Consider the following 24,874-nt stretch of genomic DNA (forward strand, 5'->3'; position numbering starts at 1 on the left):
GAATGAGGGAAGATGACAGCCAATTGAATAGAACATCCATTCGGGGGCGGGGTCAAGGAGGGACCCGCCCCCGTCCCGCCCCCTCGTTCCAAACTACACTTCCCATTGTGCCCTCTGGTGCTTCCTGCCGCGCTGCACGCTGGGAGTGCAGGACCGCGAGGCCTCAAGGTATTTTGGAACTCGTATTCTTTAGTCAACTAGGTCCTGAAAGTTATAAGCTATTATAATTCTCTCTTTTTCCCTAGATACACTTTTTTAAGCTCTCATTTCGACAGTAGTTATTCTAATAATAATTAGCTTGTTGTTTCAAAAGGTAAGAAATTATTTCTTAGCAAAGAAAGTTAATGATGTGTTCCATGGCAATCTGTCAGGACCTGGGAGCCTCCTCTTCTTCCGCCCTGGCAGGGTCCCCGCAGAAGATTTGTTGCCGTCATGTCGGCTGCGATTGCAGCTCTGGCCGCTTCCTACGGTTCGGGTTCAGGGTCCGAATCGGACTCGGACAGTGAGAGCAGTCGATGTCCGCTGCCAGCCGCCGACTCCCTCATGCACTTGACTAAATCGCCTTCAGCCAAGCCGTCTCTAGCAGTGGCAGTGGACTCTGCTCCGGAGGTGGCAGTTAAGGTAAGCACCTTTGCTACTGATGCGGTGTGGGAATTGTTGGCTTCAGCTCCAAAACTGCCAGCCGCTTGTTAGGTCCCGGCTTACCTCATTGCTCAGAGATAAGTTGCTAACGTTTGAATTTCTTCTCCTTCCCACATGCATCCTCGGGAGAAGCAGAATTGGAAGTTCGGAATAGCCCTCCGATGCTCTCTGCCCTTACCTCCCGCCATCAGAAAGCAAGTGGAAAGAGGGGGTGAAATTTGAATTTGTGAATTAGGGACATAGCCTGTAAAGTGCAGATGTAATATCGGAACATAAATAAAATTAGATCAGGACTTCCCAAACTAGAGTATTGTACCTTCACTTGAAGTGAGCAGTGGCCTCGATTTGTTTTATTTTTGAAAAACTAGGTTCTAATCCTGGCACCACCACTTATGTGAACTTGGGCAAGTTATGCAGCCTCCTCTCTTTCCTCACCTGTACAAGCGGAGATCATTTTCAAAACACCTGTCTACATGAGAAGATGAGTGTGAAAATTGAGTGAAATTACACAAATAAAGCATATAGCACAGAGCCTGGTAACTAGTGAGAGTGCAGTAAATGTTTTATGATTATGTATGTTAATACAGTGAGAAAAAGGCCTTGGATTTGAGAAACAGCTGCATGATCTCAATGGAGGAAGCTGATTCAGGCAAGAGTTTCCAGGCAAAGGTGACAGGCAAGCCTGAGAAGGCAAAGAGCTTAGTGTGTTTGAAGGACTGAGGAAAAGCTGATGTGTCTAGAGCCTGATGAGAGCATCTACCAATTGATAGTGTAGGCCCAGTAGAGCCCGAGGTAGGTGATCAGCTCAAGATGTGAAGATGGGAGGCGGTGTCCAAAAATTCCTTTGTATCATGTCCCCAAGTCTAGTTTAATGACTTAAGAAGTGTTTTACAGATTTTTAACAAGCTGTCTGTGAATTTTACTTTTTAAAAATGGGCATCTGGCATGAAAGAATGCTTAGAATCCTAACTTCCTATCAAAACAAAACTTTCCAAACTTACGCCCCTCCAGTAACCTCCTGAGTCTTCTCCTTTCACAGCTCAGCTTTTTGGAGCTCTCTTTTTGTCTTCATCTCATTTTCTCCTCAACCCGATGCAGTCTGGCCCTACCCTCTTGGGAAACTGTCTGTGAGTGATGTCCCAGGCCTTGCAGTTGTCAAGTTCAGCCATCTGACTTAAATGTCACTGTTCATTAGTTCCTCTTTCTTGAAACTTTCTCTCCGTTTCGCTTCCGTGGGGCTCTACTCAGCATTCTGTTCCAATTATTTTACTCTCCCTTTTCAATACTGGTGTTTCCCAGGACTCTGCTCTTGGTCCTCTTTGCATTCCACATATTCTTCCATACCTTCAACCTCAGTCTGTGCTGCCCCTAGCTCAAGGTGAACACCGTGAAATGGTTAGCACAGGCTCTGGAATTAAGACTGTAATTCAAATCCTGCCTCCAGCACTTACCCACCTGGGGACCTTGGATAAGTTGCTTAAATGCTCAGCACCTAATTTTTACTGATCTGTAAAGTAGGAATAACAGTATTACCGATCTAACAGAATTATAAGAATTGCCATAAAAGATGTAAAGCCCTTTTAACAGTGCCACATGCTTGCTATCCTTTTATTTCCAGTTCTATCCTCCTTGCTAGCTTACAACCTTGAGAGGTATATAAAAATCTCCCACTGTAATTGTACATTTGTTTCTTGCAGGTTGGCACTCAGCCACCTCCAGTTCAGTGTGTTGAAAAATTATTTTCTTTCCCTCAAAATCCATTTCTGTTTTCCCCATTTTGATCTATGATCCCACGATCCACCCACTAGTTCAAGCCAAGAACAAAGGAGGTATCCTTTTCTCTTCCTTCTTCCTCAGCCCCTGAAGCTAGTCATTCAATTGATTCTAACATTTCTGTTTCATTAATTTATCTCATATCAACTCCTTCCTCACTATTTTCACTGGTGCAGGCTTCATATCTTCCTTATTTCTCCCAGGAGTTATTCTTTTCTTTCTCTTTCAGCCTCTTCTTTTGGATAGTGGGTCCTGTCCACTTTAACTCAATGATATTCATCAGATCTCTCTCTTCTGCTGCCACTGCTTAGTTCAGATTCTCATCATTTCTCTTCAGACAGTTGTAGCTTTCTAACTGATATTTCTACTTCTTCCTTTCTTGTCTCCCAGTGTTATACCCCATTCTTTTCTCCACAGGGCACCTAGAATGATCTTTGTAAATTCCACTTGCGTCCTATCACTTCCCTGCCCAAAGACACCATATTGTCCAGTGGGTAATTTCTAAGTTTTTTTGGTAGCATGTGAGGGCTGCTATTCTCCCATGCAGAACTCTTTACAAAGCCCTGAAAGCCAAATTTTCTTTCTTCCTCTGAAGATTTTGCCCACGCTAGTCTTTCTGCCTGGAAATCCCTTGCCTAGTGCCTCCTTCCCCCATTCCAAACACTATGGTCCTTCAGTCTCACTGCGCGTTTCCTCCTATTCTACCTTAGCCCCTTTATCATATCTTAACTGTAGCACTTAGCACATTGCCGTGACTTGTTCATCTTTTTCTTTGCCCTGGACTGTGAGACCCTGGGGTCCAGAGACGTATCCATTTGTTTGTGTCTCCGGTGCCTAGTACACAAGATTAGGGAAGTATATTTGGTAAGAGAATGGAATGAAAAAGAAAGTCTTGTAAAAGTATGCACATTAAGAATCAGAAATGTAGAGCTGGACAGGCAGTGGCAGGGTTGGAGGTGTTTGTGTAGAACTCACTTAGTTCAATCACGAATAAATAAGGAAAGCCCGGAGGAAAGGTTGCATAAGGTGCCAGAGGTCCATTAGAAGTAGAGCTGGGGCTAGTCCACCCAGTGGTCTGGGTTCTATGAGAGAGTACAGGGCATTGCTCATTGTTAGTTTATGAACCAACACTTGTTTATATGAAGGGAAAACAAATTTATGCATAGTAAATACAATGACTGCAAATGATTGGAAAATTGGAAAATGACCAAGGGAGAGGTGAAGCATGCAAATATATTCATCTGTAGTTGACTAATTATATTATGATTAATAGCAAGCATTTTGGCAGAGAATACATTTATGCAGCATTTTTAATCCATGTTTTTTCTGAGCTCTTTCCTGCAGTTGAGTATCTTTTCATATATGTTATTGGTGATTTAATTTTTTTTTCTTTTGAAAGCAACTATTGGGTTGTCATTTCCTTTTGATTTTTAGGAGATCTTTACATATTCTGGATACTATCCTGTGTCAATTGTGTGTATTGCAAAATTTTTTTCTTTTTGTGACTTGTCTCTCACTTTTCCCTGTTGTTTACAAACAATTATTTATATAGTCTGCGCTTATCAAATTATTCCTTTATGTATTGTGGTTCCTGTTGCTTGTTTGAGAAATCCTTAACTCATAGTCATGAAAATATTCTCTTGTATTATCTCTGGAAAACTATTCACATTTAAGTCATTAATCCATATGAAATTAATTTTTGTCTGTAGTGTGAACATTCTTAATAATATGGCTTGACAGGTGATAGGGCAGTTCCCTTGCCCTTTTTTGTTGTTCAAGAATGTTTTGGCTGGCTCTTCTGGGCCCTGTAATTCTATATACAGTTTAGAATTAACTTGGAAAGTTCTGCTAATACCCAGTTGGGATTTTGTTTGGGAGTACATTGAGTCATAGGTCAACTTAGAGATAATGTTATATCCGTTCATTTGTTTAGGCCTTTTTTTAGTTTTTTTTTTTCTTCCGAAGTTTGTAATTATCTCCATATCAAAATCTTGTACAGTTTTATTAGAGGTATTTCTAGGTGTATCTTATTTTTATGCTATTGTATTTTTCATTTATTTAACTTTCTAACTGATCTTACTACTTACAACTGATCTTACTACTTACATAGCCATATCAGCTGTAAATATGACAGTATTTTTTCTTTCTTTTAATCATTATTTCTTTTATTTATTTTTCTTGCCTTGCCATGCTGACTACCACCTCCAGGAAGATCTAAAATAAAAATAAAAAGGATGTACCAGGCAAATTTTAACCAAGAGAAAGCTAGCACTGTTTGTGTTAACATCAATAAAAATAGACTTTAAAGCAGAAAGCATTACGGGAGACAAAAGAGTCACTTCATCACGATGGAAGGTTCACTTCACAGAGAGATATAAAACAATGTAAGCTCAAAATATTTAAGCAAAAATTGACAGAACTACAAAGAGAAATGGACAAATATACAATTACAGTGGGAGATTTTTATATACCTCTCAATAATTGATAGAACAAGCAAAAAATATCAATAATGATACAGAATATGTGAAAAAATTAGTAAACTACATCTAAAGGTCTTAGGGAACATGGCACTCAGCAACACAGAATGTTGTTTTCAGGCACTGAAAACATTTTGAAGCATTGAAACAGAATGAAACATTTTTTAAATGACCGTGGGCTAGACCAGGGATTGGCAAACTTCAATAAAGGGCCAGACAGTAAATATTTCAGGCTGTGCTGGCACCGTGTAGTTTCTGTCACTTCTTTCTTCCTCTCTTTCGCCCTTTCTTTTTCTTCATCTTTTTTTCTTAAGCCTTTAAAAATGCAAATACCATCCTTAGCTTGTTGATACAAAAAAACAGACTGTGGACTGGATTTGGCCCACAGACTGTAGTTAGCCACCCCTGAACTGGAGCATAAAATAAGTCTCAACAGATTTAAAATCTTATTACCGCATTCTCTGACCACAGCGCATCTAAGCTAGAAACTAACCACAAAAAGATAGCTATAAAATTTCCATATTTGAAAATTGTGACATTGCACTTCAGCAACTATGCAACGGAACATGTGAGATGCAGCCATGGCAATTTTTTTAAAAGTATAGTCATAAACACATATCACAGAAAAAAGGAAAGGCAGAAAGTTAGTATGCTAGGCATCCTTTCTTTTGGATTTTTTAAATCATTACATTACATTGTTTTAAGTCATGCAGTCAGTTTCCGTTCTTTAAGTGGTTACCCCTAGAAAGCATAGCACATTTGATCAGTACTTTTACCTTCTACTGAACAATGCGAGAACCTTAGAACACTTGAATTTTATTCACATCCCCTGTACTCCTACTTCAGCTATTGTTGTCTGGTATATATGCATGCACTTACATATACACATACACCCTCCACAAGATGATGGTGAATGATGATGATTGTTGCATCTCATATGCAAGGTATCACTTTCTGCCTGTAGCACATTCTTTAGAGTGTCCTTTAGTGAGGATTTAGTGGCAAATGCTTTCAGTTTTAGTTTGTCTTTTAAAATGTTTTGGCTGGGCAAGGCGGGCGTATCGCCTGAGCTCAGGAGTTCCAGACCAGCCTGGGCAACATGGAGAGACCCTGTCTCTAGAAAAAATACAAAAATTAGCTGGGCATGGTGGCGTGCACTTCCCAGCTACTTGGGAGGCTAAGGTAGGGAGATCGCTGGAGCCAAGGAGGCAGAGGATGCAGTGAGCCAGAATCACGCCACTGCACTCCAGCCTGGGAGACAGAGTGAGACCCTGTCTCATAAATAAATAAATATATAAATAAAATGCTTTCATTTAACTGTATTTCTCAAAGGATATTTTCACTGGGTTGTTTCCTTAGCTGGCAGTTTTCTCTCAGCACTTTTAAGATATTCTACTCTTTTCTGATTTTCATTGTTACTGATAAATCAGCTGTTAGTGTAGCTGTTTCTCTTTGGAAGTGATTTTCTTTTTTCTTTTGACACCTTTTAAGACCCCCCTCCCCAATTTTTTTGAGATACGGTTTCATTCTTTAGTTTTATTATAGGATACATGTGTATGGATTTCTTTTTATTTTTTCTGTTCAGAATTTGTTGGATTTCTTTCATTGTGGATCAGTTGGTTTGGAATGTGGACCTTTGGACATTTCTTAGCAGTTGTCAGTTCTTATCACTTCACATATTATTTTAGTCCTATTCTCTCTTCTCTTCTGGAACTCCAATTATGCATATTTGTGTTCTCCGGTATATGTATGACAATGAGTATTTTCTAAATAAAAATTTTTGAATGCAAGAGTGTAAGGTTTTGCACTTTAGAATTCATGCAGTGGACCCTGTTGGATTGCAAGAGTTGCTTATTAAGTGACTTTAAGGTTAGAAAAACAAAAGCAGATCTGGCTTTCTCTCATTTCAACCAGTGACTGTGTTACTTCCCCCCAGTGTATTCTTTGCCTTAGCATAGCCAACTAAAGTAAAATAAAAATTCCGCCTCTAATTTTGAGGCATATTTTCAGTTTTTTTCAAGAAACAGTGGTGTTTCTTGTATTTGTGAACTTCAAATGGACCACTTCTTCCTCTGCAATCTGTTAAGGGCCAAACTCAGAGGATATCTTTATCTGAATTTCTCTTCTTTTATATCATTCACCTAAATTCTTCTATTAGGAAGTTTAGTCATTTCTATTTCCTGGGATGAAAAAAAAAAACTGTGCCATAAATTGATAAGTAATTTATAATAATAATATTTGTGATCTGCTTTATAGTTTACATGGTGTTTTTATGCCTCTTTTCTTATTTGGACACAGGAAGAAATGTGGAAAAGACTAAAAAGTGAATATTACCTACTTTTATTCTCAAATTACTTTGAATCAACAAAAGATAAACTATTTAAACTTATTTGGCCCACAGGGTGCCCTTCACTTCCTGCTTTTTAATTTTTGTGGATAATTGAAACTGAATAGAAATTATTTGTTATTTTGTGGTAATTCCAATTGCATGCCTAATTGGTATTGAACTCCTATGGGTGTTAAAACAAGGTTGTGGTATTGTCCAAGTTTTCTAATTAAATTTTTGTAAAATAACAGCCCTTCATTTTCTTGAGGGTTGTTCAATTTGTTCTATAATTTTAGCAGGAGTCAGAGACTGGGACTTACTTATATTTTTTATTGGCTGCCAGTGTTGCTTATATAAACAGTAATTTCTTACATTGTACTTTGCATTTAAAAATTGATGTGTCATGATACTCTTCAAAATAATTTCAATTTAGAATATTTTAAATACCCTTAATTGGAAAGATCTCGTATCCCATATTATAAAGTGGTTCTAGCAACTGTACACTATAAAATCCTTTGGGAAGGTATGAATGTGGCTAAGCCTCATGTTATTTTAAGCAGTTTGTTACTAGGAGTTGAATATTAAGAGGGAAAAGCATTTAATTTAGCTTTTATGCAGTTTAAGCAATTTGTATGTAACCTGCTAACTTTATAGTACTGAGTTTGCTATTGGGCCGTATGCAAGATAGTATCTTTCATCAGTGAAGATTCTAGTGTTCATTCTGGGGTGATATAGATAATATTTGTCATCTTTTCAGTGGCCTAGCATTTGAAACCCCTTTCTTAAGGGTTTTAATGTGAAGAACATCCCTGTTCATCACCCATCTTCAGAAGCTGAAAACCCAGATTATTCTCATTCAGCTCCCTTTCAGCTAAGGCTCAGGACTGTTGGGTGGGTGTATCTGATGGGCTCAGCCAAACAGATGCACCAACCTAAGCTTTCTAATCTGAAATTTATCCGCAAAGAAGCCAGGAAAGAGGACTTAAATTGGCAATGGTAATCAATGTTTTCTAGTTTCTCAGGCCAGTAGTTTCAATAGCAGCATCCAGTGGTAGCCATAGCAGTTTAGTAGTAGTGTTCAGTCATTATCCTCACTGGATGGGTTCTGTGATGATTAATTTTGATGGGTTCTGTGATAATTAATTTTGAATTGCGATTTCATCTATTAAATGTATACTGACCCTTTATTTCTGCCTACTTGTCAAAGCTTATTCTCCACACTTCCTGGTAATTCTAAGAGAAACTCATAAGGATTTTATAATGCTGAATCAGCCTGCTGCTTGCAACCAAGAACCCTGACTGATACACCTAGTTACTCTGCCAGTGATTGTTTAATTTGTCACTAATTAGGTCTCTTCAACATTGTTCATTGTGGTTACTTTGAGCTCTTCCCCTTCCCTTTTATTCTATTAGTAGCTCGGGTTAAGTGACTTAATCCTACTAACACCCTCACAGATTATATGAAATAGTGTGTCTACTCTGGTGCTGGCACATTAGTGTTGTTTTTCTTCATGTTATTTAGCCTCTTCTAGAGAGCTGTATAACTTATTTAGGTGTTATATAGTCTATTGTCTGTTGCCTCTGCTACAATATAAACTCCACAAGGGCAGGTATCTTTGTCTATTTCTGTGGGCCCAGGACAGTGCCTGGCACATAGTAGGCACACAATCAAATTTGTAAAATGAATAAATGAATCTGGAGCTCCATGCTTGCTTTATAAAGATGCCTGTGCCCTGACTACACCAAGAAAATAAAGAGATCAATTATGATTCCCAACATCTCCAAACATCTGTCATCTATCACCCATTCTTACCTTTGTCATCTCTATTTCATCCCAAAGAGAGCACTCCTCTTTTCAGAGGCTAATCTTTCAACTGTGTCCTGAATTTTATTCCCTCCTACCTCTTCCAGGACAACTGTACCTTTATCTGGTCCTTTCTGTCATGTGTCTCTCCCTGCCGTCACCTGCCTTCTAGCCTACGATTGACCACATCTTTGACTTAGTCTCTTCTTAAGGAAGAGGAAAAACTTGACCCTGAAAATCCTTCAACCTGATACCCCATCTGTTCTGTTTTTTATCACCAAATATTTTCAGTACAGATTTATACGGTGTTTTTCTAGATCCTCATTTACACCTCTGCCTCTTGCAGATGGCTTTCCATAGTCCTTACTAACAAAGTCACTCTCGCAAAGGTTTTTTATGACATAATTGCCAAATCCAGTGATTGTTGGCCAGCCTTATCCTACTTAATTTCTCCATGGATTTGGCTTTTCTTCAATTTAATTTAACAAATATTTATTGAATATGTGCTGAATGCCCTGTGTTCTACTGAGCAGTGAGGATATATGATGTACGTAAAAGCCATGTGCAACAAATAATATATCACAAGTACTATGAAATAGAGTACAGCATTTTTTTAGTACCACAAACAAACAAACAAAAAAAACAACAGTTTTCCTGAGGCAGGAGGAGGGAAGGTATCAGGAAAAATAAGGCGACATAAAATAATAAAGGCATTGCCTAAGATGTAAGGCGGTAACATTGCCTGCAGCACAGAAAGCGTCAAAGTGCTTGCTATTTTTAAAAATCAGCAATTAGTCTAATATGGCAAAAGTGAGGGTGTATTAAAGCAGATAAGGAAGTATTACAATAGGCCAGGGCAAATATAATGAAGCCCTAACTAGGCCAGTATAGCTGGGATGCAAAAAGGGGAGGGTAAATGTGAGATTGCTGGAGAAATATTCACAGGTAGAATCAGCAAGACTGTGCCTGATTTATTAGTGAAGATGGAGTCATGGGGGAATGGTAAGTTCTATTTTGGACATAGCATAGTGTTTGATGCTGTGGGACATTCATATAATGAAATTTAGTAGGCAGTTGGATATGTGGATCCAAAGTTAGGTGTGTGATTAAGGCTGCAGGTAAAAATTGGGGGTGGTAATTGAAGTCATGAAAAGGATAGGATAAGATAGGGTAAAGATATGGGCAGTTTAGAGAGAAGAGAAGCTCAAGAGACCTGATAGGCTCTGAATCTTTAAGAAGTAGAGAAACTAAGTTGCCTGTTTTGATACAGGGGCCATGGTAAAGTGTTTTTAAGAGTGGTCAAATTTTGGAACAGTGAATGTAGGTTTACGGTATTTTTCTTGTCGGTTTTTTAGTCTTTGGTCATCAGCTAGTCTAACTCTACCAGATCTTCACTTATCTGTGGCATTGCTGCTTCTCCAACATCAGTATCAACTTCATGAAATCCCATCTATTTTGCAGAATGCGTGATGTTACTTTGCATTGTCTTTGCATTGTGTTAGGGGATATATCCTACCATCAACAAGAGGCCAGCAGAATAAAGATGGTGATATGATAGGGATAGTTCAAGGGTTTGATTGTACATTTGTGTGTGCAAAATCCACCTTGTGTAGTTTACATTTTAGTGGAGAGAGCGAGATAATATATATGTCCATTGAGGATAAATATAATGGAGGAAAATAAAACAAAGTAAGAGGGAAGCAGAAAAACTGAGCAGAGACTTAAAAGGAGAGATAACAATCGTGTGGCTATCCACAGGAAAAACATTTCATTCCGAAGGGAAATAACAATAAGTGTAGAGACCCCGAGGCAGGATTGTTCCTTGGCCTGTTCTAGGAATAGCAGATGAACCAATGAGACTGGGGTGAAGTGAGCACAGGCATAGTGCTAGATGAAGACAGAAGTTAGTAGGGGCAGGGGGCTGACCATGGAGGGGAAATTCTCAACAAGTCATTTTATGACAGCAATGTTATAATACCAACTTTATTGAAATATAATTTGTAGATGATATATAACTTCTTTATAATTTTTAAAATAGAACATAAGTGCAGTAATTAAAGGAAAGGTACTTATAATCAAATATGTTTTTAATATGTGAATGTTCAGACAGGACAACAGAGGAAAACAAAAATACCCTGTAAAACTACTCTAGGGAACCTGCCTACTTCCTGAGAACCAGTGGTAATGGACCTTGTCAGGCCTTTGTTAGGCTTTTACTCTGACTAGGGAGGCTACTGAGGGGTTTAGAGCATAGGAGTAGCATAACCTGACTAATATTTTGAAAGAATCATACTATCTGCTGTGGGAAGTGAGGCTATAGGTGGTCAGGGACAGAAAACAGGGAGACCAGGTAAGAAGCTACTCCAAAAACCCAGATACAAGATGTTAAGTTGAGCCACTTCAATAGAGGATGTCAGAAGTGGTTGAATTCTGGATTTTTGTAGAAGGTACAAGATTTGATGATGGATTGGATATAAAGTGTAAAATAAAGAGGAATCAAGGAAAACTTCAGATTTTCACCTGAGTAACTGTAAGGGTGGAATTGCAATTAACTAAGAGAAGCCTGGAAGGATTCATTGAGGGAGGGGGGGCCACGAGTTCTCTTTTGGATATATTAAGTTTGAGATGTCTGTTAGATATCTTGGGAGAAGAGATGCCAAGTTGAAGGTTGGATATACAAGTCTCTAGAAATCAGGGGAGGTCCAGGCTAAAGATACCAATTTGAGAATTGTCATATTTGTAAGTGGTGGAGTTATACAAAAGTTATACTACCAGTGATTCATCAGTGGAGAGGAGATTTTTATTTTCAGTAATCTGGGAAATGAATTTAAGATGTTTGAAATATTAACTGAGATCGTAAGACTTTAGATTTAGAAGATTCAGGCCCTGTCACTTCCTTTTGTTTCCTGTCCAGTACCCAACCAAGTGCAATTTGGTTACATATCTAATACAGTTTGCTGAATACAAAAAGAAATACCTCTTTTGAATTTGGCAGTAGAGGTTTGGGTCTTTTGAGTTAATAACAAAGAAGAGTTGGAATGTCTTAAACTAATTTAAGACTTTGAGTAATGTTAACTTATTTAGTTTTAAATTTAAAAATTTTAAAGTGTTAATAAAGTTAGTATTTCAAAAAGAAAAATTTTTTTATATATTTTAACCTCTAACACTAACTGTATACATTAATTTTATTAATCTTGATTAGAATTATTAATCATATGATACATTATAACCATAAAATAGATGTTAAAGATGGCTAGTGTGACTTTAATGTGGCTTCTAAAATAAAATAGTCATTTATCAGATCTTTCATATTTATTTGGTATTCTTTTTAGGAAGATTTGGAGACTGGAGTTCACCTTGACCCTGCTGTCAAAGAAGTTCAGTATAATCCTACCTATGAGACCATGTTTGCTCCTGAGGTAAGAAAACATATTTAAGGTTCTGAGTTTTGCTAAAGAATTTAAATCATAGTAGATAATTAGGTATAGTAGTGAATTTTTAAAGGTTTTCTCACATAAGCATACTATTTAAGCTTTTAGAAAATACATCTTTCTATTCTTCACAAGTTTAGGTAGTATGCTTTTGTGAGAATACTTTTAAAAATCCACTAGTTGCTTATCTGTCTACATACAAATGTCTGATAACATGGAACTATGTCTTTTGAAAAAGGAAATCTGATTCTTAAATATGAACTTAGTTGACATCTTCCTCAGTCTTGATGAGGGAGTATTATAATTAACCATAAAGGAAAATATTGCTGCTTACCAGCATCAATATGTAGTATATTATGAAACATTTAGTTACAGATGCCCCTGAAATGTCATACTGACACACTGCTAGAAAGTAGTCACAGTGTTTGAAGCCTGCTCTGAATAAAACAAAGTACTGGGGGTTTTTTTTCCTCTCCCAATTAAAAAAAAGCAGAAACAGCTAATATTGTTCGTTGAAGAAAGTCTTTGAATATTATCCATTTAGGAAAGTTTACAGAAAAGATTAAATTTCTAGGTATTTTGCCTTTTAAAATGGAAAAGAATGCTTGATTGATGAAATAGAGATACCAGAAAATGGTAATTATGAAACAAAGAAATACAGCTTCGGTTGATAGCAGAATCTTTAAGAAGCACTTTCAAGATGGAGTTGAGGAGCTATATCTTATGGTATCTTGGTGGAAAATGATGTAACATTTTTCATTTTGTAGCATAAATTAGCCCTTTTGTGACATGTGAGAGTCATGGAGCTGTTTCATATAGTACTTTCCCTGCCTAGATTTCTGTAGTCACTTAAAAGATGACCATTGAAATGTGTAGCACAGCCAGAGATGTTAGTGCTTGTGTTTAGACAGAGCTCCAGCGATTCACTGGGTCTGCGCTTAGCAAAAATCTTCCATGCTCTGACACTATGGCACATTTTAATTTTTATTCCATTGTGTCTTAAATCCTTCTAGCCTGTCAGACTACAGGCTGTCTCATATCTATTGACACCATTTTAGCCATCCCACTGAAGAGAGGTTGTGTATTATATGTAAATATATGTTTCATGATTTTTTAAAATGAAAAGTACTTTCATAAAATGGAGCCATTGAATTAGGTAAATAAGAAAATTTGGAAGCATTCTGATATGTAACATCTCATGTCATATTATTTTCTCTGAAGCCTGCTTTTTTCATGAGTTCTTAAATTTCATGCATAACTAATACTTTGCTATGTAATTAGTTTCCAACACTTTCAAGGAAAATTTAAAAGACCAGTTAAAAATTTTTTGTGGTAATATTGACAAAAGGCCTGTCATTCTCTTTGTGGGATTTTCAGTCCTTTAATGTTCTTTTTCCTCGGGTTGGAGAACCTCACATTAAATATATAAATTAGTTTATGTGAGGAGCACTACAATACTTCTTTACAAAGTAAGAAAGGACTGATAGGACTTAAAAGGGAAGCAAAATTATAATTGTTCCTGGTTGCCAAATGAATCCTCTGTAACTTAACACATTTTGAACTTTTGTCTTCTATGACCAGGATGTGTTATCACTTGGCTAGGATGTGTATCACTTGACAAAGTCTGGAAAAGTATCACTAGGAACTTCACCAGTTTAAATTTTAAGTTCCTGTATTTTGAGTATCCATTGTTAGAAACAAGATATAATCCCTCTCCTCAAACTAGTGTTTCCCAGAGAGGATGTGCTGTTTGTTGGTTTGGTCAAATGAATTTTTTTTAAATGATAGAGACCAGACTGTTTCTAATTATGCTTCTAAAGTACTACTCAAGCTTAAGGGAAAATTGCATCTGGTTGTAAATTCTTTTAAAAGTTCCCTGAAAGAAGTAGTATTTGAATTGAGCAATTCAATCCAGGTGAAGAACATGAGATTTGGAGTTAAGCTGAATACTTATTAGCCCTGTGTAACCTTGGAAGTTCTTAGTTTTTTCGCAGGTAAAATGAAGATAATTTTTATTTTATTGAGGTATAAAGATAAATCGGATAATGTATGATATAGTTAAAAAAATCTCTCTGGCACAGAGTAGGCATTTAACAAATGGTAGTCATCATTGTTGTGTATATTAATTATTGGCATTGGTGACTAGGTAGGCTTTTATGAGGAGAGATTCCAAGAAGAGATCAGCATGAGCCAAATCATAAAAGATCTACAGAACAGGAATGCCCAAGTCCTTACCAGAAGAAAGAATCGAGAGATAAGACTAGAATGGTACTTTGTATAACATTGCACAAGGCTTTGGGGGCCAAGGTGAAGAGTTTTGATTTAGTCAATGATAAATAGATTTGTGAGGATCTTAAATAGGGGAGTGGCATAGTCAAAGCTGAATTTTTAAGGTTTATTTGGTATGAGTTTGCATTATGGAAAAGAATAGGGATATAGATTAGTGAAATAAAGCCACCATTTATTACTGTATGCCAGGTACCTACTGAAAGATTTACATACCTCATCTCCTTTAGTCCTCACTACAACCCTACGAAGTAAGTACCTGTGTCCTTATTTTATAACGAGGAAACCAAGTCTTAAGTTATACTGCTGGCAAGTGGCAAATGTAGAGATTTGAGTCCAGATCAGTCTTAATTGTCTCTCTAAAACTGGAAGACCAGTTTGAAGGCCATTGTGGAGTTTGCAGGGTATACCCCTTTGCCTTTGACTTTGCTACTTCTGAACATTTACTCAATTGCTTATTTTATTTTATAAAATACTGTTTCTCTCTTAGGACCAAGGACTTTTCCCAAATAGTCTACCTGGTTATACAGATAATTTTTTCTCACATAACGGATAGAACTTGAAGACATAGTAGCCATTGTTTTAGTCTAGTAATTTCTTCATTTCACTCAGTTCTTTTTAAATCTGCTTAGACAAAAATGTATTAATTAGCTTCTCTAACCCCATAAAATCCGTAAGTCTCAGGAAGAATTCCAGACTCTTTAAAATAGTAGTACTTCAGAATAGAAAAAAATATAAAAGTTAAGAGGAAAAAAACACCAGTTACTGTTAGAAATCATATAGCTCAGATCTTTTATTTTGTAGATGAGGAAACTGAGGCCAAAGGTCATAGAACCAGCACTAATGAAATTTTCTCATACTAATATTTTTATGTCTTATAAGATGAACATATTCCACCAATGAAATTGAATCGTGGGGATCTTCTCTTAATTTGCAGGAAATAATTAAGTTAACAGACTCTTCTCACCTTAAAATTTGTTTATAAATATTTTGAACAATAATGACTACAAAAAATATGAATGAAAAATGTACAACAATCTAGTGTACTACTGTCTGTTCCGTAATTTGGGTTATTTTTCTGTATGTGAACCTACAACTATGATTTTATATAGCCCTTTTTTAGTAGTATAAATTGTCTTAATTCCTACAATGTTATAATATGCTGCTAAAATTCTGACTCACCAATACTCTACCTACTGAAGATTTTTGAGATCCACAATAGTATCAGATCTCTGAGAGTTATCAACCAGCGTCTTCACAAATTAAGAGTGCTTTTCTCCTAACCCTGTAAGTAAACCACTACTTCATTCAGTTGACAGATGTTTAAGGATAGTTACCTCCCTCGGGAACATCATACATACTTTGGGGGTAGTGATTTGAATTAGTACTTACATACTTTTTAATTAATTAATTTTTTAGTTAACAAAAATTGTATATATTTACAATGTACAATGTGTTTTTAAATACGTACACATTGTAGAATGGCTAAATTAAGCTAATTAACATATGCATTTCTTCATGTACTGATCATTTTTTGTGGTGAGAACACTTAAAATCTACTCTTAGTGGTTTTCAAGAATACGTTGTTATTAACTGTAGTCGCCATGTTGTACAATAGATCTCTTGAACTTATTCCTCCTATCTAACTGAAATTGTATATCCTTTGACCAACATCATCCAAAACCCCTCCATCCCATTCCATCCCCACCCACCCACCCAACTCCTGCTAATCATTTACTCTTTGCTTCTGTGAGGTCAAGTTTTTTGAATTCCACGTGTGGGATCATGTGATACCTGTCCCACCTCCTAGCTTATTTCACTTAACATAATACCCTCCAGGTTAATCTATGCTGTCAAAAATGACAAGCTTCCTTTTTTTTAAGGCAGAATAGTATGCCGTTGTGCAGACCTACCACATTTTCTTTATGCATTCAAACATTGAGAGCCATTTAGACTGACTCTTTGACATACTTATGTCATTTCCTTTGGATGCATACCCATTTGTGAAATTGCTGGGGTCATATGGTAGTTCTATTTTTAATTTTTTGAGGAACCTCCATACCATTTTCCATAGTGGCTGCACTAATTTCCATTCCCACCAACAGTGTACAAGTGTTCTCTTTTCTCCAGAACATCCTTGCCAACACTTGTTACCCTTTATTGTTTTTATAATATCTATTCTGACAGGTTTGAGATGATATTGTGATTTTAATTTGCATTTCTCTGGTGATTAGTAATGTTGAGTACTTTCTCAAATACCTGTTGGCTTTTTTTTTTTTTTTTTTTTTTTTTTGAGCAGAGTCTCGCTCAGTCACCCAGGCTGAAGTCTGTGGTGTGATCTCAGCTCACTGCAACCTCTGTCTCCTGGGTTCAAGTGATTCTCCCATCTCAGCCACCTGAGTAGCTGGGACTCCAGGCATGCGCCACCATGCTTAATTTTTTGTGTTTTTCGTAGCGATAGGGTTTCACCATGTTGGCTAGGCTGGTCGTGAACTCCTGACCTCAAGTGATCCGCCTGCCTTGGCCTCCCAAAGTGCTGGGATTACAGGCGTGAGCCACTGCACCTGGCCCCTGTTGGCTATTTATATGTCTTTTGAGAAGTGCTGAGAAATTTGGGTCCTTTGCCAATTTTTAATCAAGTTATTTATTTTCTTGCTATTGAGTTGAGTTCCTTGTGTGTTTTGGATATTAACCCCTTATGAGATGTATGGTTTGCAAACATTTTCTCACTTAAATGTGTATGTTTTATATAAGGAGATTGTAATTTACTATATTGTTCTTCGTTATTGTTTTAGCTAAAAATTGTTAAATATGCGTATGAACTTAAATATATTATACATTCATGTTTATGTTATGTATTTACTTATATATTGTTATAAAATCACTTGAACACAAATTTACTCTTAAACTTAGTTAACTACCAAAACTTGAAAGGAAGTATTTGCAAATCAGATTTGTGTGTTTTCTATATGCTCTGTTGTATTTTTTTAATGGTTGTTCCAGAACTAAAAGAGTTGCATATTCACAGGGACCAAGAACATCTGAGAGACGTATCTTGAGTAACTGGGAAGAGCTGAGTCCTGCTAAATAGTGTTCTCTGCCTTCCTCTGTTAACATTCAATGTCTTTGAAGTCAGCTCCAATAGCTACCAGTAGATGAATCTTCCTCCCACTGATTCCCTGTATCACTAGAAGATTTTTTTTTTTTTTTTTTTTTTTGCCTCAGCTTAAATCTGTATGAGACATAGGCACATGTAAATTTTTAGATTGCTTTAGGTATAGTACCTTATATAATACATAGCTTTAATATATGGATCTGTCTTTGTATAGAAATCACAGTTCTTTTACACTGACACTTTTTCTTCAAAAAGTGGAGCTAATTTGGTATGTATGGCCTGTAGAAGAATTATTCTTTCTTTTTTAGTAAAATCTGAATTAAATAAGAATATGGAAATTGTAGTCTCCTTTTTTTAAATGGAAAGTTACTTAAAGCACAATGATTGGTCATCTGTTATATGTGATGGGAGTAACAATTAAGGACAGTGGGGATTTTTATCGTTTTAGATTCCCCACCATGCCCCCTCCACGCCACCTCTGTCCAGAAATAGCAGATGCTGCTCTGTGGATGATAGCTGACTGTACCGGGTAGAGCATCTGGGAAACTTTTAAATCATTCTGTTATCTGTAATTTTATGGCTGCTCCTGTTTTTGTAATAAATTTCATGACTGAATGAAGTTGACTGCTACTTCCAGCATTCAGCAATCTAGATTTTTTTCCCCAGCATATTTCACCCATCAGCAGGCACAGGAAGGACTAATATAGGCTGCAAAGTCTTGCGCTATCCATTATAATTAAGAATATATACTAATAAAAGCTTTGTATATGAATCAGGTATTTTAAAATTGAATCATTTTAAACATATAAATGGAAGCTGTCAATATATAGGAATCTTGTAGCAATTTATTTTCTTCTAAAGCAAAAAAAAGTAAGGAACAGCTAACATTTAAATTCAGATTTTCATACATAGTATAATGTTGATATCTAGAGAATGCAGTGTACTGGTTAAGCGAAGATGAGTAATTTTTATTTGTGGCTCTGGAAATGTATCATAGAAGGGATGGTTTCTAACGGTAATGACCTACAGTGTTCTAATGTCAAAATAATTCATCATGACAGTGGGTCTTACGGAGTTCAAATAAAAATATCCTATTATTTTTGCCCTTTTCAAAGTGGGAAGCTCATTTGATTCTTTATTTTAAAACAAACAAACAAAAAAAAGAGTTGGGTTTTCCCAGCACCTTTTATAATAGCATTAAATTAATAGCACTTGACATATTCTGATAATTTTTTACCCAGTTTTTTAAAACTTAGAGGCTCTGATTGTGCATTTAAGGAACTTTATGATGTAATAGAATGCTTGACTATGGTTTGTTCTAGCCCTGCTTCTGCCAATTAATAAAACTCTTGACCCTAGGGCAGGTAAAATACATTGCCTTTGGGGTTTTTTTCTTCATTTGCAACATGAAAAGGAGAATACTTCTCTAACTTGTCAGAATTTATGTACAGATCAAATTAAATAGCATTTGGAAAAGCATTCTGGAAACGCAAAAGTGTTATAAACAAATAGATAATAATGGCACTATTTGGTATAAGACAAGTAATGTGACTCTTCAAAGTGTGACTTTTCAGAGTGGAGATATTTTATTGACATTTGCAATGTCTTTTCCTAGGGACTTTTTCAAGCACTTTATTTTGTTGTCTGTTTTTTTCTATCCTCTACCCGCAATGGAATTCTGATTAATCTTTCCTCCTTAGTACTCTCTATATGCCAGGCACTGTGGTAAATATTGAGTATTCTGAGTCTTCCGCTTTGAGGAACTAGTGGAAAACAAACATGTATTTGTTAAAAAAATTGTATCACAGTGCCGCTGTTGATATAAAAGTCACCCCAAATCCCCGCAATCATGGTTTGGGCAAACTATAGTAACTCTGTTATCTAGAGCATCACTGTGAAGTAGAACTTCTGCAATAATGCGAATGTAGTACCTGACAACCACATGTGGCTACTGAGCTCTTGAAATAAATAGCTACATACAGATTTGAGTGAGAGGGGTTCCTCTCCTTCTGTCCCAGGGGCTGACAAATGGTGCTATTCAGCCATTGCCCAGCTGCACTGCACCATATCAGGCTAATGTGTTCCCAGATAGGTTAATAGGCCCTTGGTGATTTATAGTTGAAAAAAATTGTACAGTTATTCCAGTAATTCTAACTTCCATATACTCAGAACTTTTGTCTCTTTCTTATTTATTTATTTATTTTTTTCTTGTGACATTGCAGTTTGGACCAGAAAATCCCTTTAGGACACAGCAAATGGCCGCACCTAGAAATATGCTTTCTGGATATGCCGAACCAGCTCATATCAATGATTTCATGTTTGAGCAGCAAAGGAGAACTTTTGCAACATATGGTAAGGCAATAAGACTTAAAACAGTTTCAATTTTGGCTTTATTAGAAGTGTGATCTGTGTGTGTTAATCTGTTTTGTCTTCTGGCTTTTAAAATTCATTGGATTCCTTCAAAAAGGATAGTATGCCTTCTTATAGATATCCTTAAATATTTATGTAAATGGGAAGGTGAACTCATATTTTTAGCTGTCATTGTAAATCCACTGTGATTTCTGAGTACTGGAAATATTCGTGATCTTAACCAGAATGCTCTTTGTTGTTGCATTCTGGGTAATGGACACTTGTTATTTTATGTCCATTACATGTAGATTGCTATTAAAGTTGGCAAATGAAAAGATAGTGTTAAGAGATTACTTTTTTATCTTATTATGGGCTATTTAACTTTACTCTGTTTCTCAGATCTTATCTTGGAAATGCTTTCTCTTGATCACTGAAGGGTGTCAGGAAAGAGAATAGTCACAAATTCACTATGTAAAATAATTACATCCTGTCAGTGGTGGGATTTTAAAAATTTAATGTGCATGGAAACTGCTTGTATAAAGGATTATCATGTGTTAGATCATATTTCACCATGGTAAGATTGTAATAGACTTAGAATGTACCAAAAATCACAGCCAAGACTATATACCACTTAAATCACCCAAAGCAGTTCTATGACACTTGCAGTCCAATAAAATGGTTACAAATACATTATACCCCTTGCTTGTGTAAGGGGTCCCATGTAAATCTAAAGTAATGTGCAGCACATAAAAATAAACTGTTACATCATGGTTTTGTTATATTCTAACCTATAATAAGAGACTTTTAACGACTTACTGTCTTCAACTTTAGAAGGACCTTAAGCAATAATTTAGTTCTCTTGTCTCCTTTAAAACAAAACAAAAAAATGTCCAATTAAGTTTATACTGATACCTACTTTTCTTCTTAAATTACCTTATAACAAGAATAAGCATTTAAAACTATTCAGCTGGCTTTAGACCTGGTTTCAGAAATGGGTTGTGTTTTTTGTTTGTTTGTTTGTTTGAAGTATCTGGTGATTTTTGCCTCTCCCACTAGGAAGTGGCGAACTAGGACATGGGTTGAACTATTGAGTTAAAGACAAAAAATGAATTTGGGGCTATAGTATATTAGGCAGCCTAAAATAAAGGCAGCCTATAGTATATTAGGCAGCCTAAAATAAAATAAAGTGGGAGATTTTTGCCTCTCCCACTAGGAAGTAGAGAGCTAGGACACAGGTTGAACTATTGAGTTAAAGACAAAAAGTGAATTTGGGGCTATAGTATATTAGGCAGCCTAAAATAAAAGGAATGGCTAGTTACAAAACTCAGAAAATTTTGGTTTGTCTCCTTTATGATAGATCTTAGATAAGATCGATTTTATTTATTAAGTTCAAGTAAACTTAGTAAGATCGAGGTTTAAACCGAGGTTTAAAGAGAGAGTTTGTTAAGTTCAAGTAAACTTAATAAGTAAACTTAATAAATAAGATCAGCCTTATCTAAACTTTAACAACTGTCTCTTTAAACCTCAGTTTTAACACTGTCTCTTTTTTCTTTGCTCCCAGGCAGTGAACAAGTATATGACTTCTATTAGTTTGTCCTATAATTTTCTTATAGAAAGTTCTTGTCTGACTTCTGATAGTAATTCCTATACCAGCTTCCTATCAACTTTTGTTCCTGTTGCTCTTGTTTTTTAACCCTTCCACCTGAAATATAAGGCTGTGAGATCTTTCTGTTACCTTCCCTCATTTGCAAAGTGCAAGGGAGCAAACCTTTCTTACACCTCGTAGTAGTGTTATCTAACAGATATACAGGAGGTGACACATGAATTCAGTTTTACCTCAATCTCATAACCCTGGGCTATCACTGCTGGAATATAGTACAAACATTTATTTTAATTTTCTTCCCATTTTTCAATATTGTAAGATTGTTAGAATCCCAGTGAATTATTTCTGGAAGATTTGTATTCTACAATACAGTTAATTTTTCATAGAGCCCACCTGTAGAGTCCTTATCACTGAAAATAGTCTCATTTACTGTGTCATCCGAGTTACTCACTCTACAGTTTTGCTTTTAGCTTGCATTTATCGTATTTCTCCTGACTTCTCAGTACCTCAGTGGTTACGTGAATGTCATCTTGTTTTCTGTCTGCTCCCCTGCCAGTCTTACTTGGGGCTTCTCAATGAAGTTTCTTCCTTTTGTTCTACTTTCATCTAGAATTTTCTCTACACCCACCTATAGAAGTGGAAAATAGAATTTTAAATAAATACTTTTAGTCTCATAATAGTCATTATTAACATGAGTTTTAACTTCAATATTTGAAATCCTTTATTAACATTTTTAAATGATTTTTTTTAAATCGTCTACTGAACAAAGATATAATTTTTAAATATATTACTTGTATCACTTAGATTTCAGTTTGGTTCCAGTTTTCACTATTAAAAATGTGATGTATATGTTATGCTACAAAGTGCTTTTTAAAATGTGGTAGTGAATATTTTTGTACATAAAACTTTACAGGTTTTATATTATTTTATATTATTTTCTTAATGAGTTCCCAAAAGTAGGTAAAATAATATGTGTTTTAAAAGCTTGTGCTATATATTATCAAATTGCTTTCCAAAAGAATTCTCTAAACCTACTCTACCGCCACAGTGTATAAAAGTCCTACTTCTCTTTTTTTTTTGAGACAGAGTCTCACTCTGTCACCCAGGCTGTGCAGTGGTGGGATCTCTGCTCACTGCAACCGCTGCTCCTGGGGTTCAGGCAAGTCTCGTGCCTCAGCCTCCTGAGTAGCTGGAATTACAGGCGTGAATGACCACGCCTAGCTAATTTTTTTTTTTTTTTCCCCCGTAGAGATGGGGTTTTACCATATTGGCCAGACCGGTCTCAAACTCCTGGCCTCAAGTGATCTGCCTGCCTCGGCTTCCCATAGTGCTGGGATTACAGGCCTGAGCCACCATGCCCAGCCCTGTTTCCCTTCATCAAAGATCCGTATGATTGTTTTTCCTTTGTTTACTTGATAATCAAAATATTATATTTCTTTTTTTTTTTCAGACTTTTAGGATTTTATTTCTGTATACTAAGTTTTCTGTTAGAAAAGGGAAAAAAAAAGAAAACAACAGGGCATCAGTTTATATATTTGAGGTTTTCATTGAGAAAGCATGACTCCTGTGTGTTGTTGCTGTTACTCTTCTTTTTTTTTTCTTTCTTTTTTTTTTTTAGTTATACTTTAAGTTCTAGGGTACATGTGCACAACGTGCAGGTTTGTTACATATGTATACATGTGCCATGTTGGTGTGCTGCACCCCTTACCTTGTCATTTACGTTAAGTATATCTCCTAATGCTATCCCTCCCCCACCCCTACCCACAATAGGAGCCGGTGTGGGATGATCCCCTTCCTGTGTCCAAGTGATCTCATTGTTCAGTTCCCACCTATGAGTGAGAACATGTGGTATTTGGTTTTCTGTTCTTGCGATTTGCTGAGAATGATGATTTCCAGCTGCATCCACGTCCCTACAAAGGACACGAACTCATCCTTTTTTGTGGCTGCATAGTATTCCATGGTGTATATGTGCCACATTTTCTTAATCCAGTCTGTCACTGATGGACATTTTCGTTGATTCCAAGTCTTTGCTATTGTGAATAGTGCCGCAATAAACATGTGTGTGCGTGTGTCTTTATAGCAGCATCACTTATAATCCTTTGGGTATATCCCCAGTAATGGGATGGCTGGGTCAAATGGTATTTCTAGTTCTAGATCCTTAAAATATTGTATTTCTTTACTGCAACTTGATTTTTCCGGACTACCAGTGAGGTCGAAGGTTTTTTCGTTTATTTATGACCATTGTTTTGCAAATTGTTTATAGTCCCTTTCATTTACCTAATGGAATTAGTTTTAATAATTATTATTAGTTTAATTATCTGAAGGGTATAATAATAAAATCAATATGATAGCCATTTCAAATAAGAGTACCAAAGGGAAGGAAGTAGACGTTAACTCCATTAAAAAGATAAAAGGGAAAATAAGCTTCAGAAAGGTAGATAAGAATATTTAAGAAATGCAGAAATAATCACTTATTTGAGACACAAGATAGTGAGAAAACAAATTGGACTGAAATTCAGTAGTGTGAGAGTTAGATCTTGTTCTATCACTGGCTGATTTGTAGTAAGACATAAGGCCAAATATTTAACTCTTATTTGTAAAAGGAAAATAATATCGTTTCTTAATCACCGGGGGTGGAAGGCAGTAGTGGGGTTGGTGGTATGGCGGTAAGGATTTTTACCACAGAGGATGTGGAGCAAGAGGAAAGCATAACTTATTTTTCTGAGTTACAAGACTATGGCCAGATGAGTTGGGGAATGGTACTTACACAGAGACAAGGACCAGGGATACCTCTTCCCTCTCTGTCTACTCCTTCACCCCTCCGGACACATCACGAAATGCCATTTATGTAGATGTTAAGTTTCCTTTCAAAGTAGAAATTTACATTCTAGCCGGATATGTTTTTTATTATTGAAATGGGAACTTTTAACTTGGTATGAGCTTATAAAAGTCTCATTTTTTGGAAATAGTTATGTACAGAACACTATTCTGTACATCAAAGAGATTAAAGATAAAATAACTCATGGGATTTGAACCTGTGATTTCAGAGATTCTACTCCAAAGCTGAT

General features: G+C 36.3%; 1 protein-coding gene across 1 annotated transcript in view; it reads left to right on the forward strand.

Annotated features, from left to right (window-relative positions):
• The first annotated feature begins 44 nt into the window (after positions 1-44).
• The window catches only part of CDC40 (cell division cycle 40), a 50,077-nt gene continuing 25,247 nt past the window's right edge, over positions 45-24,874 (forward strand). The window contains exons 1-4 of the mRNA XM_025381863.1: positions 45-168; positions 372-621; positions 12,355-12,441; positions 20,077-20,206. Of these exons, the coding sequence (XP_025237648.1) occupies positions 433-621; positions 12,355-12,441; positions 20,077-20,206 (406 nt within the window). The 5' untranslated portion in view covers positions 45-168; positions 372-432. The remainder of the gene's footprint in view (positions 169-371; positions 622-12,354; positions 12,442-20,076; positions 20,207-24,874) is intronic.

Source organism: Theropithecus gelada, chromosome 4, assembly GCF_003255815.1.
Source record: "Theropithecus gelada isolate Dixy chromosome 4, Tgel_1.0, whole genome shotgun sequence".
Classification (NCBI taxonomy): domain Eukaryota; kingdom Metazoa; phylum Chordata; class Mammalia; order Primates; family Cercopithecidae; genus Theropithecus; species Theropithecus gelada.